We start from the raw sequence: 14,974 nt of genomic DNA, 5'->3' as shown, positions 1-14,974 counted from the left end.
AGAGAACAGGAATGGTTATGTAGGGAAAGTTATAGAGGACTTGGATGTCAGGTATAGTTTAGATTTAATTATGAATTGAGTTATATGAAAAAATGATATTTTAAGGAGATAATCTGATAGCAATAAACAGGACAGGCAAGAGTAGTGAGGGATTGAGAGGTTGGTGAAAGAATATTAAATCTAGATGAGAGCCTGAGCAAGGGGAGTGAGACTGGTAAACAAATACTAGACATATTGAAAAGCAGATGTTTTTTCTTTATTTTCTTATTACAAAGGTATTATATGTTCACTTTAAAAGTTTTAATACATTTATATACAAAAGTGTATAAAGTAAAAAATAAAAATATGCATCAGTGCAACCACCATTAGAACATTTCAAACTCCTAAATCAGTATAGAAAAAGGGGGACATGTACTTTGATAAATCTAGCAAGAAGAGATAAAAATAATAAAATGACAGAATTATTTTTGTAGTAAATATGAAAGGTTTAATTCTGAATTAAAAAGCAGACATTCTCAGATGGAATAAAAAATCTCATCATGTGCTGTTTTGAAAAAATATGCCTAGCCTAAAACAAAACAACACAGAAAAGTTGAAAATATTAGAATAAAGATACACCAGACAAATGCAAACAAAAATCAAGTAGACGTGGCAAAAAATGTCAAGGCATAAACCATTAAATGTGTAAAAGACGGTATCTTCATGATGTAAATTGATACAATCCAATAAGATAATCATGAAAATTTTTTGAAAGGTGAAAATAAGGGAAAGGTTGCATATCATTATTTTTTTGATAATCTATAAAACTACTTCACCATCTTGATCGTCAGAGCAATTGTGAAATTTAATGCACTGATAATTTCAAATATGTAAAGAAAAAAAGGTGTTAGAAATAGGAGACTGTAATAAAACAAGAAAGGTGATTTTATATACTTTCATCAGAAAATTTAGATAAAGCAAATAAAATATGAATAATAATATGTAGAAATATGATATACTATTACATAAGCAAAAAAATACATATTTGCTTCAATTGTCCATGGAATATTTATAAAAATTTATTACATTAAGACACAAAGAAAATATTCCAAAATGTATAATTCATGCAGGAAACATTCTCCGTTCATGAGACAGTACAAATAGTAATAAGGATAAAAGAAGTAGAAAAACGAAACATCAACTAAGACCTAACAATGTTAAAATATATAAGTATACTTCTAAATAACTCTTGGATTAAAAAGGAAAAGAAAACTAACTACAGATAGGTAACAAAAGAAGGACTATTATAACACTGCATGTGCAAACTGTGGAATACAGTCAAATATATTCAGAGGAAAATTTATGATTTAAATTCATTAAATAGAAACTAAGACTGAAAATAAACTAAGCATTCACCTAAATAATCTAGAGATCAAGCAGAACCAAAGAATGTAGAAAGAAGGCATTAACGAAAACAGAAAGTGATATTTTTTAAAAAAGCATTTGATTTTTTAATAATTAACTGAAAAGAAAATATATAAACCTATGAACAGTCCTATTAAGGAAAATTAAAAAAAAAAGATATAACCATATAATATGCAAATCAATACACATTAGATAATATCACATACAACTTTCAATCAATACATTTGGACATCCAGATGAAATGAAAGAGTTTTATAGATAAATTGACAAAATTGACTCAAGGAGAGATGGAAAACCTAGATAGACTAATCATCAAAGAAATTGAAAGAGGATTTACATTTCTACCTTCCCATTCCCCAAACAAGTACAAGACAAAATGGTTTTATGGATGAGTGTTACCAAGTGTTCAAGGGAACAGCTCATGTTTAAGTTACTTAGATGGTAAAATAAGAAAAAAAAATTAAGTTCATTCACAAGGGTAATACGATTATGATATTAAATCAGGAAAAAAACATCGCACAAAGGAAAACAATAAACAAAATTTTTCTCAACAAGTATGCCTTGGCACATTGATGTCATTTGGATGGGTTGGTATGTGTAATATATTTTATCTCCTGAGGCCTTGGTAGCAGAGCCTAGGAAGCCAATTGCCTCTGCCCCGAGCAATCTTGGTCATTTACCCCAGTCTGCCAGCCTATGAAAAAGGTAAGGGGCACTACTTTAGACACTTGTTAAAATAGAGTTTCATATCTTAAATGAAATATTGACATAGACAAAACACCACTACCAAGTCAGTTTTTTTCTAAGAATGCAAGAATAGCTCAATATTAGGAAATCTATTAGTATAATTAACTACATTAATGGATTAAAGAGAATAACCATATTATCACCTTGGTAGATATCAGAAAAGATATTAGATAACATTCTATATGCATTCCTGACAAAACTATAAGTCAATCAGGAATCAGAAATAGAAGGGCATTTTCATAACTTGAAAAAAAGTATATATCAGAAACAATGACTATCATATTTTAGAGTGAAACAATAAGATATCTCTATTAAAGTCAAAAACAAGAGAAGGATGCATGCTCTTTATTAATCAATATAAATCTGCATTGTCCTATAAGTTATAAAGTCCTTATCAATGTGCCCCCCCAAAAAAAAAACAAGACACAAACATTAGCAAGAAAAAGACAAACGTTTTTCATTATTTACAATTGACATGATTGTGTTCTTAGGAATTCAAGATAATTAACTGGAAAAAAAACATAGCTAAGAGCAGAATTTAATATAATGCCTTGATATAAGATAAAGGAAAACTGTATATCATAAAAACATAAAATCTTGATGTGTTACTCAAAAGATCCAAGGTCCTTCCAGAGATTTTTTCTTTTTACTGAAGTTGACAAGTTGATTCTATAATTCATCTGGAAAAAGAAAATGTAGAAGAATAGCCAAGTAAACTCTAAAAAAAAAAAAAAGAATGATGAGTAGAGAGCAGCCCCATCAGATTTCAAAACATATTATAATGATACAGTAATTAAAATGGTAATAGCAAAAATTGAACAGAAAAGAACCATAAGAAGCATACCCATATAATTCATGATGAAAAGACAATTCCAAATCAATGTAGATATAATTCTATATAATAAATAAGTTAGGAAAACTAGCAATCTCTTCTGAAAGAACTTTCCGCCATACACACACATACACACACACACACACAAAATCAATTCTATATGGATTAAAGCGCTAAGCAATAAAAATATGTAAAATATTAGAAGAAAATGTAGAACAATATTTTTATAATCTTGGGATACAGAAGCTGCTTAAGTATGAGACAAAACCAAGAAACTATAAAATAAAAATTTTAATATTTACATATTTGTATAATTAAATATTTATGGCTAATTGCATAATAAGTAAATTTTTTAAAAGACAAATGATAGACACTTGTAATACATAGCAGACAAAAGGATATCAGTTCTAATATCCAGAGATCTACAAATCAACAAGGAAAAAAGATAAATGACTCAACAGAAAAACAGACAAAGGAAATGATCAAGCAATCTCCAATGGAATACGAATAGCTAATAAATATATTTAAAGGTGCTTAACTTTACTAGCAAGTAGGGGAAAATAACTTAAATAAATGACATTGGATTTTTCATCCAAAATGCTGACAAAATTAAAAAGAATGATAGTGTCCAGCATGCCAGAAGGGTAATTTAGCTCAAAACCTTTGATCTAGCAGTTATACTTCTAAGGTACTTGCTTATAAAAATACTTCTAAACATGCAAAAGATAGATTTATAAGAATGCTTTTTATAGCATTAGCTGTAATAGTAAAAAAAAAACCTGTTAAACTAAAGATCATATGGAAAAAGTTGAATAAATTATATAGTACACCCTACCACGGAATTCTACTAGCTATTACAACAATGATTTTCTATTGAGTACGAAAGGGAGTGGGGACGAGATGGCAAGTTGCAGAATAATACAGTAAGTCCTTATTTAACTTCATAGATAGGTTCTTGGAAAATGCAACTTTAAGGGAAACAAAGTATCACAAAACATTTTATCATAGGCTGATTGATAGAAACAAGAGATAAGTACCTATGGCATATTTCTGGTCACAAAAACATCACCAAACTTCTAAATAAAGAACCAAACACTTCTAATATCAAACATTGAAATAAACATGAGCTATACATACATTTTAAAAAAAAATGAATAAAAACAAAGAGAATGATTTTCCAACCTGCTTATTCCAGTTCAGGTCATGGGTGACTGGAGCCTCTCTCAACAGCTCAGGGAGCAAAGCAGGATCCACCTGGGACAGGATACCCTTCCATCGCAGGGCACATTCACACACACCCACTCACTCAGACTGGGGCAGTGTAGACATGTAACCTCCCCTTACATGCACATCTTTTGGAATGGGAGTCCCCAGAGAAAACCCATGCAATAGGGAGAGAACTTGCAAACCACATAGACAGTGGCCCTAGCCGAGTAATTTTTTTCTCATCAACTTTAATGAAACGAGATTGAACAAAACAACATTATTAGAGGATCTGCTCTATGTATAGGATGATTTCACTTTGTAAAATACACAAGAACACACACATGCATATAAACAGAAAAAGTACTTGGAAGGTACAAAGCAAACAAATCATCATGGCTGTCTCTGGGAAGCAGGACTGGGAGGATATTTTCATTTGTTCCTTTATATACTACTGCTCTTTTTACTTTTATAAAAAGCATGTGTTACTTTTGTAACAGAAAAGAAAACAACACAATCTCACTCTATAACTCTTGGATTAAAAAACTATAAGGAAATATAAAAAAGCTGTATTAAATCTCACTATATAGGGGCGATTATTATTAACATGTCAACACTTATTTTTCAGTCCCTGTCATACATTTTTTACATTATTTGAGATCTTACTCTATGTAATTTTGGGCTTGTTTTTCAACTAGTATATTTTCCCTATAGAAAATTTAGAGAATAAAGAGCCACAAGAGAATAAAAAGTACATGTATTTCCACCATCCAGAGATAACTGCTTTAGAAAACATCATGAAATTCAAGTGCACAGACTTAAATTATGAATAATCCATGCTGTCATAGATTATGCACACTATTTCATTAAGCCATGCATGGCCCTTTTATTTTTATCCATTAACTTGTTTCATAATAATAATACGATTATTAAATAATCAATAATGTTCTTAATTATGTAATGAACACCCACCCAACTCACCCATCAAACCTAAGCACTAGAATTCAGACAATAACTTCAGTCTACTTCTATGATTCTCTCCTATTCCAACCACCTTTCCTCAACTTCAGTAACCATTATCCTGAATTTTTTATTGGTATTCCTTTGCTTTTTAATAGTTTTGATTCCAAGTTTATATGTATCGAAATAATATAGTGTTTAGTTTTACTTGTTTTTGAATAATCTAAAAAGGATATCCTATTCTATGTAGTCTTCTGGGACTTGCTATCTTAATTTAATGTTATAGAAGTAAAATCTAGCTATATTATGTGTAGCTATAGTACATTCATTTCACTGCTATATAATATTCCATTGTGTAAATATACCACCATTTATCCATTTTCTTTTGGGGACATTTATTACCAACATTTTAGTGTATCTTTTTCTGGTTATTTTTCTGAGGACATTTATATTGTTTCCTTTCTACATAATTTGAACACTATATATACTTTCATGTGACCTGTTCTTCTCACTAATGAGATCTTGTGAACATATTCTCATTTCAGTAAATATTCTTCTGTGGTGGCTACGTAGTATTTCATCATATAGTTACAATACACTTTCATCACCTCCAATTGTTGAATATCTGTATTTCCTATATTCTTTTTACTATAAGCTTTATGATGTACATATTCTTCAGATCAGCAATTCTCCTCTCAAGAATTTATTCTAAGTAATATCTGAATAAATTTTCACACAATCACATATAGGACCACCATGTAGGACGAAGCACTTTGTGTTTTGCACAACTCGTATAACATATGTGGGAATCACAGCAGGTTTTATAATACAAAAATATGGAAAGAACTTAATAAAGTAAATCAGTTGTGTATTAAAATTATAATATAGACACATTTACTAACATGGAAAGATGCTTATAATTTATTAAGTGGAAAAAGTAGGTTAAAAGACAGCATTTTATTGTTCATAAAATAAAACAAACATATTTGTGAAACAGTACGGAAGAATATACACTGAAAATTTTACAGTATTATCTCTGAATATTGAGTTTATTTGAGATTTTAATTTTTTTTCACTTTACTTACTTATATTTTGAAGCTTTTCCAACAGTAAAACTTGAATACATGTATGATAAAAAGATAAATAATGAATTTTTATGCACAATCATTTAAATATTTTTCCTGAATATAAAATACTTTTATACTCTAAGAACTTCAGGGGAAAAAAAGAACATAAAGAAGTAAATAAAATTCACATGTTATCCTATCCACCTAGAGATAATTAGCTCACAGTCTCCAATGTGTTTATTTCTAGTCACCTGTCTCTGATTATATATTTAAAATAATTGCAGTCATACTTTACATAATCTTAAGTGCTGATTTTTCACTTAATATTATATAATATGAACAGACCATAAATATTTTAATGGAATAATATTCCATCACATGGAAATAGCACATTTACTAATTATACCCTTAGGTTTTACTATTTTTCACTATACCAGATAACTATGTGAGGAATTATCTTTGTGCATGAGTTATCCACATTTTAGATAATTTCTTAGAGTAGATTCATTGAAGTAAAAATAGTAAGTCAAAGAATACCAAGATTTTTATATCCCTTGATGCATATTGCCCAAACTGTACTTACTATACATTTTAAGAGAGCATGGAAAAGTGTGGGGGGGCAGAGGGGGAGGAAGAAGTCAAAATACACAAATCTCATGCCCATCTTTAGTGCTTGCTGCTTAATCTCTAATTAAGTAAAACTGATGTAAAAATATCCATCTTATCTAAGGCACAAGGTTATAATCAAATTAGAAAATAGATCCTTTAGTCACCATAAATGTTACTTCTTCAAGAATGCTTTCATTAACTTTCCAGACTCTCACAGCATCCTATACTTACTTTTCCTTCATGGTCTTACAACGACTGATAAATAATTATTCAATTATTCGAACATTGTCTGTTTCTCCCGGATGATTTTAAGTTCCATTAAAATATGCCTGGCACACAGTTGGCGCTCAATAAATACTTGTCGAATGAATGGATAACTGAATGAATGAAATGACAGCACTTTGCAAACTAAATCATTAGGTATTTAAAGTATTATTATTATTATTATTATTATTATTATTAATTTGTATTACCATGTAGATGATTCTAAATCTTTAGAGATTCTTTTCTTGCCTAACTGAAATTTCATTATGTGGCTTTAATGCTTGTCATGCCAGGCAGAGGCACAGGTAGCAACATTGCTGGAAGCAACTGATAAGAGCTAAGACTTGGAAAACCAAGTAGTTAGGTCTCTAGGTGAGCATGCTGGGAGTTAAGGAATTGTAGTTACCATTAGTCGGACACTAGGCAGTGGTCAGGAATCCAAGAGGTCAGTGATATTTGAAGCAGGTGGATCCTGGAGGTCAGAAACAAACTAATGGTAAATAGTCTAGATAGTAAGGTGCAAACTGGAGAATGGTCAGATATAAGGAATTAAAGTAGATGAGAGTTGAATTCCAAGCACCAGTACTCAAAAGCATGGAGCTATGAATATGATTCTAAAGCAAAGGGTACTTGAACTCAGTGCTCCCTTATATTATTTCTACCCAAACTGAAAATGCTATGAGGAAGCATTGTGCCAAGTTCCATATACATGAGCAAGGGAATGATAGTAGCTAGTTGAGAAATGAGATTTGTGAATACAAGCAGGTTCTGATAGTAACAAGACAAAGTGAGACCATTTATATATAAGATCTTGTGATAGTCTATATATAAAATGGGAGCAATCAAGCTCTGGATCCTATAATTCTCATATTATAGCACAGTGGTTAGGATCATGGACTCTGGAAACAGGCTAGTAGTGTTCAAATCCAATTCTATCATTTATTAGTTGTGTCCTTTGGACAAGTTACTTCACCTCTGTGTGCCAGTTTCCTCATCTGTAAAACAGGGATGATAATACCTACCTCAATGGGTTCTCATGAAGATTAAGTGAGGTGATACATGTAAGGACCTTAGAACAGTGCCTGGATGCAGCAAATGCCACATTAAATGTTATTACTATTATTATTATTATTATTATATCACCATCATTATTAATATTTAGTCACACAAGACCAAACAAAAATTGATGTTAGAAAAATAGATAAACACACACTGTATGTTTACTTTATCTAAAATAATAAACAGTCTCTAAATAGGAATTTTCCTCATTAAAATAAGAATTTCACTTGCACCTAAACATAATCGACTATATAAAACTATTAAGCATGAGTAATGTAGCAGAATTTATCACAGCAATCCCATGTGTGTTTATTCTATAGAAGCTGTTTTATGAATATTATCTTTAAAAGTTCTAAAGAATAAATACACATTTCCTAATAGCAAAAACAAAACAAAACAAAACACTCTTAGGTTGATCCATAAGATCTGGTTTATAAGAAGGGATACGCTATTAAATTTTCTGAAGGTAATTCTACTAGAAGCAGGAATATTTGAGTTGGAAGACCTCTCTGTGGAAAGATCTGAACATGGAAAGTCTCAGACTTGGGATGACTAATTTTGAAAAAGTCTGGACCTGGGGAAAGGTCAGAAGACCTGGACAATGGAACATGTTAGAATACCTGAATGTTAGAAGATGGAAGACGTGGATATTGAGCCCGCTGTTGGAAGACTGGGTAGTTGTCGGAAGACGTGGAGATGCTGGAAGACCCGGAGGTGTAGGAAGACATGAATTTTCTGGAAGACATGGCTTAGTTGGAAGACGTGGATTTTCTGGAAGACGTGGCTTGTTGGAAGACGTATATTTTCTGGAAGACGTGGCTTGTTGGAAGATGTAGATTTTCTGGAAGCCGTGGCTTTGTTAGAAGACGTGGATTTTCTGGAAGATGTAGTTTTGTTGGAAGACATGGGTAGGCTGGAAGACATGAATTTGATGGAAGATACAGCTTTGTTGGAAGACAAGGATTTGCTGGAAGATGTGGATTTTCTGGAAGCCATGATTTGATGGGAGACATGGATTTTCTGGAAGATGTGAATAGTCTGGAAGACCTGGAGGTCATTGGAGGACATGGATTTTCTGGAAGACATGGCTTTTCTGGAAGACATGGATTTTCAGAAAGACCCGAATTGTCCGGAAGATCTAGGTTGTTTGGAAAACGCAGATTCGCTGGAAGACCTGGAGGTTGCTGGAAGATGTGGATCTCTAGGAAGACATACCTGTGGAATACTGGGATTTAGTGGAAGACGCAAATTTTCTGGAAGACATGGCTTTGTTGGAAGACCTAGATTTAGTGGAAGACATAGATTTTATTTGGAAGACATGCACTGATTGGAAGACGTGGATTTTTCTGGAAGGTGTGGATTGAATAGAAGATCTGGATTTGATGGAAGATGTGGATTTTCTGGAAGATGTAATTTTGTTGGGAGACATGGATTTTTTGGAAGATGAGGCTTTGTTGGAGGACGTTGGTGGGCTGGAAGACAAGAATTTTCTGGAAGATATGGATTTTCTGGAAGCCATGATTTGTCGGAAGACATGGATAGTCTGGAAGACCTGGAGGTCATTGGAAGACATGGATTTCTTGTAAGACATGGCTTTTCTGGAAGATGTGGATTTTCAGGAAGACCCGAATTGTCCGGAAGACCTGAATTGTTTGGAAGACGTAGATTTGCTGGAAGACCTGGAGATTGCTGGAAGACGTGGATCTCTAGGAAGACATACTTGCAGAAGACCAGGATTTTAGTAGAAGACATGAATTTTCTGGAAGACATGGCTTTGTTGGAAGACCTGGATTTAGTGGAAGACATAGATTTTTATCTGGAAGACATGGACTGACTGGAAGACTGAATTTGGTGGAAGACGTGGATTGATTGGAAGACGTGGATTTTTCTGGAAGATGCGGATTGAATGGAAGATCTGGATTTGGTGGAAGATGTGGATTTTTTTGGAAGACGCTGCTTTTTTGGAAGACATGGTTAGGCTGGAAGACATGAATTTGATGGAAGACAAAGCTTCGTTGGAAGACAAGGACTTGCTGGAAGACAGATTTTTTGGAAGCCATGATTTGATGGAAGACATGGATCACTGGAAGACGTGGACAGTCTGGAAGACTTGGAGGTCATTGGAAGACATGGATTTCCTGGAAGACGTGGAGCTTCAGGAAGACCTGAATTGTCTGGAAGACCTGGATTACTTGGAAGACATAGATTTGCTGGAAGCCCTGGAGGTTACTGGAAGATGTGGATCTCTAGGAAGACATGTATTTGTGGAAGACTAGAATTAAGTGGAAGACATGAATTTTCTGGAAGACGTGGCTTTGATAGAAGACCTGGATTTAGTGGAAGACACAGATTTTGTCTGGAAGATATGGATTGATCAGAAGACTGGATTTAGTGGAAGACGTGGATTTTTCCAGAAGATATGGATTGAATGGAAGATATGGATTTGGTGGAAGACGTGGATTTTCTGGAAGACATGGCTCTGTTGGAAAACATGGATTTTTCTGGAAGACGTAGTTTTGTTGGAAGACTTTGGTAGGCTGGAAGATATGAATCTGATGGAAGATACAGCTTTGTTGGAAGATAAGGATTTGCTGGAAGTCATGGGTTTTCTGGAAGCCATGATTTGATGGGAGACATGGATTTTCTGGAAGATGTGGATAGTCTGGAAGATCTGATGGTCATTGGAAGACATGGATTTTCTGGCAGACATGGCGCTTCTGGAAGACGTGGATTTTCAAGAAGACCCGAATTGTCCGGAAGACCTAGATTGTTTGGAAGACGTAGATTTGCTGGAAGACCTGGAGGTTGCTGGAAGACGTGGATCTCTAGGGAGACATACTTGCAGAAGACCGGGATTTAGTGGAAGACACAAATTTTCTGGAAGACGTGGCTTTGTTGGAAGACCTAGATTTAGTGGAAAACATAGATTTTTGTCTAGAAGACATGGATTGACCGGAAGACGTAGATTTTCCTGGAAGATGTGGATTGGATGGAAGACCTGGATTTTTCCGGGAGATGTAAATTAGCTGGAAGATCTGGATTGATGGGAAGACTTGGATTTGGTGGAAGACATAAATTTTTCTGGAAGGTGTGGATTAGCTGGAAGTCCTTGAAATTCGTGGAAGACATGGATTTTTCTGGAAGACGTGGATTTTCCTGGAAGATATGGATTTTGTGGAAGAGCTATGATTGCTGGAAGACTGGATTGTCTGGAAGACGTGGACTGTCTGGAAGATGTGGATTTTCTGGAAGACTGGAATTAGCTGGAAGACCTTGATGTTGTAGGCAGACTTGGAGTTGCTGGAAGACCTGGAGTTGTTGGAAGACCTTGATACTGGCGCCATTGGAAACCCTGGACATTGGAGACATTGGAAGCACAGGATGTTGGAGATATTGGAAGCCTTGGATTTTGAGGACATTGGTTATTCTGGATATTGGAGTCTTTGGAGGCCCTGAATGTTGGAATTCATGGATATTGAAAGCCATGGATACTGGAAGCCCTGAGTACTAGAGACATTCCTGGATCTTGGAAGCCCTAAACATTGGAAGACATGGACAATAGAAGACCTATATATTTAGAAATCCTAAAATCTGAAGCCTTGGATATTGAGAGACATTGAAAAACCTGGAAAAAGGACATATAATTTGAAAGACGTAATTTTCATGGTGCTGGAAGTCAAAGATGTTTACAGCCCTGGACATTAGGAGATCTCAACTTTAAGAGATCGGGATATTCAGAGACATAGTCATTCAGACATTGGGGATGTTGGAACCCCTGCATGTTGGAAGACCAGGTTCTTAGAGATATTGAAAGACCTGGGCATTGGAGCAACTGGTAATGACGAGATTTTGTAAAATCAGGATTTAAGTGACACTAAAAGTTGTAGGAAATGAATGGTATAAGTGCTAAAAGATATTGGAAGAGCTGAACGTGGACACAATGAAATACATTGACTCTAGAAGACCTGTATATAGAGGACATTGGAGGATTGGGAACATAGTAAAAATTGGAAATTAGTACATTGGACTCTGAAAGACAAGACCTAGAACTTGAAGGTTAATTGTTGGAGATATTAGAAGATCTAGACTTTTAATGACCTCAATATTGAGAATATTAGAAAACATTGGCATTGGAGAGGTTACAAGCCAGAGAGTAGAAGACATGGATGTTGTAACATTTAGAAGATCTGGCAATTGGAGATGTTGGAAGCTATGGAGCTCAGAAGTTGTTGTTAGAGACACTAAATAATTGAAAAGCCTAATCTTAGAGATATTGGAAAGTCATGTTGAAAGATATTGGCAACGTTGAAAGACTTTCACATTATGGACCCAGCATGCTTCCGCTGTGTGACTCTGCTATCTAAAAGACTTTCACATTAGAATTTGATATTACATTAAAAAAAAATACCATAAAGCTATTATAATAGAATTTATGACTATGGCATCACTTTCACTAAAAAGCAAAATACGGGGAAAGGCCATTTTAAGAAGATGACAGAGGAAGTAGGGAAATTCAAGTTTAAGCAAGTAGTTTGAAGGGGTTGGAACCTATCATAATAGTCTCGATGGACTGGTCTTCTGGGTTTGTACTGGTTGATAGGATGGAAATGAGGAATTATCAAAGAGTAAGCAATAACAAGGATAGGAGAAATACTTGGCTTAAGATCAGAGGTCAGCAAACATTTTCTCTAAAGGATCAGATAGTAAATATTTAAGGTTTTGCAGGTCATATGGTTTCTGATGTAACTACTCAATGCTGCCATTGTAGTGTAGCTGTAGATAATACCTAAATGAGTAGGCATGGCCATGTTGCAATAAAACTTTATTTTCAGAAAAAGAAAAAAGCAGCTGGGCCACATTTGGCCCAAGGGCCTTAGTTTGCCAGGCCTGTATCTAGAAGCCAAATCTGGGGTATGGTAAACTTAAGTAAATTCCTGGCTAGCATTCATGTACAAGAGAATGGACAGAACAATTTGAAGCCCAATGATAAATAAATAAACTATGTATGTGATGATATTCAGGAAATGAAGCTGGCCAGAACCTAAAAATGGAGTTTAGATCTCTACTTAATTGTTTCAGGAGCCCAAACAAGGAGCTTTGGAATCAAAGCCAAAATTAAATGGGTAGCGTTCAGGATCCTAGAGAAGGGGGCTAGGGTTCAGCAAAAATGACCTAATTTAGTAAGGAAGCTTAAGAAGAAAATTGAAAAAAGAAATTCACCCCTACCAAATGGGGTCATCCTGCCAAAGAGAAAGAGTACTTAGTCCAGGGCAGAAGTCAGTCACAAAGCCCTCACTCTAAGTCCCATGTTCTTATCATTATGGCACTCATCATACCACTGCCAATTAATCAAGAGCGAACACTAGGTTTTTGCAGTTAAGGAGATTACAACTTGGTAGTCTCATCTCAGGCACTCTGGCTAATTCCTGATCTTACTCATCAGAGTTTAAATGACAAGCTTAAAAGATCAGGGTTGACCTGTAGGCTGAGGAAGACAGGGACTATCACATATACTGTATGAAAAAGAACACTGTCAGACAAATCTGGCTAAGGTACATTGGTACTCGGTCATGATCTAAAGGTTAAGTAGTAGAATATATAGACAGTGGGCAGCCACTGAGGATTTTTAAACAAGTAACAGAATCAGAATTGTGCGTAAGGGAAGTTAGGCAGCAAGGTGCTGAATATCAGACTACTAGATATATATACTAAAATACCAAAGACTCCAAGTTAAAATACTTAAAGGGTTAGGATGAGTTATGAGGCCACAACAATCATCCAGGTTAAGTGGTAGTGGGGGCTTGGATCAAGGCAATGACAGTTCTGTTACTCAGCATACAAAGCATTAGTTACGACGAGTACTCCACATTCTGAATACTACTATTTTAAACTTCTTGAATGCCATCATAGAACATATGAAATACAAAGAAGTTCAGAAGCTAGTTATGAGGAATTTTTCTCACCTAGTAAGATTACTCATTCAATTTCTCTCAAAGGCAATCTGAGCTAATAGTTTGTGGTTTGAGCAAAGTAGGTCGTATATAGCTTTATCTTTAGCTCCTATCAACACAGAATGACTTGATTATCTTAAAAGTGGAACCAGGTTGATGGGTTCTTTTCTAGAGAATAAGAATACTCTAGATATGAAAAAAAAATCATTACCTTTAATCACTAGATAACCATTATGCAATGAAACCACATTGTAATATAGCATATGGAATCACCGCAGGTCAAGGGGTAATATAGGGTCAAAGGAATTATTGTTTCAGGTATCTCTCAGAGGCAAAGAAAAATATTAAAAATTTTATTCCTTCTCTCTTTTTAAAACCATCATGCATACCTTATTTCGAGGGAAATTAGGTAAAATATCAAAATATTTAAAAATTTCAGACAGGAATAAACTATCATATCCTAGTTCTATAATGCTTTTTCATGTTATAATAATAATAATAATAGCAACAATTTATTGAGCGCTTCCTCTGTGCCAGGCACTGTACTAAGCATTTCATATAATCTCATAGCAAAAATGCAGGTATTTTTACCCCATTTTACAGATTAGAAACCCAAGTCTGAAGTGGTCAAAAAACATGCTCAGTGTCACAAAGCTGGTAATTGGCAGGGACAGAACTGAAAACAGGTCTGATTCAAAAGCCTTAGGCCCTGTGCTGGCTTCTCATGCCCCAAGAAACCAAGGGTTATCTTGCCAAGACTAAGCACCACTCCACTAAAAAGAGGGAGTCCCCCGCCCAGGGCAGACAAACAAGCCAGTGGCAAAGCCCTCACTCTAAGTCTCACGTTCTCATTATGGCACTCATCATGCCGCTGCCAA

At 34.6% G+C, this 14,974-nt stretch overlaps 2 protein-coding genes across 2 annotated transcripts; both read left to right on the top strand.

Annotated features, from left to right (window-relative positions):
• Nucleotides 1-9,229: 9,229 nt before the first annotated feature.
• On the top strand, nt 9,230-10,137 carry LOC105303814 (cerebellar degeneration-related antigen 1-like). Its single transcript, XM_023521806.1, is given in 5 exon segments — nt 9,230-9,389; nt 9,514-9,644; nt 9,680-9,847; nt 9,900-9,976; nt 10,029-10,137. Coding segments are annotated over 5 exon segments (645 nt in total).
• A 5-nt stretch (nt 10,138-10,142) lies between these two features.
• LOC105303813 (cerebellar degeneration-related antigen 1-like) lies at nt 10,143-11,005 on the top strand. The gene is given in 5 exon segments (XM_023521805.1): nt 10,143-10,383; nt 10,429-10,499; nt 10,544-10,626; nt 10,682-10,761; nt 10,764-11,005. Coding segments are annotated over 5 exon segments (717 nt in total).
• Nucleotides 11,006-14,974: the final 3,969 nt, after the last annotated feature.

This window comes from Pteropus vampyrus, unplaced genomic scaffold (assembly GCF_000151845.1).
Source record: "Pteropus vampyrus isolate Shadow unplaced genomic scaffold, Pvam_2.0 Scaffold318, whole genome shotgun sequence".
Lineage (NCBI taxonomy): Eukaryota > Metazoa > Chordata > Mammalia > Chiroptera > Pteropodidae > Pteropus > Pteropus vampyrus.
The sequence above is the reverse complement of the archived record's forward strand: the minus strand, read 5'-3'. Positions and strand labels throughout refer to the sequence as shown.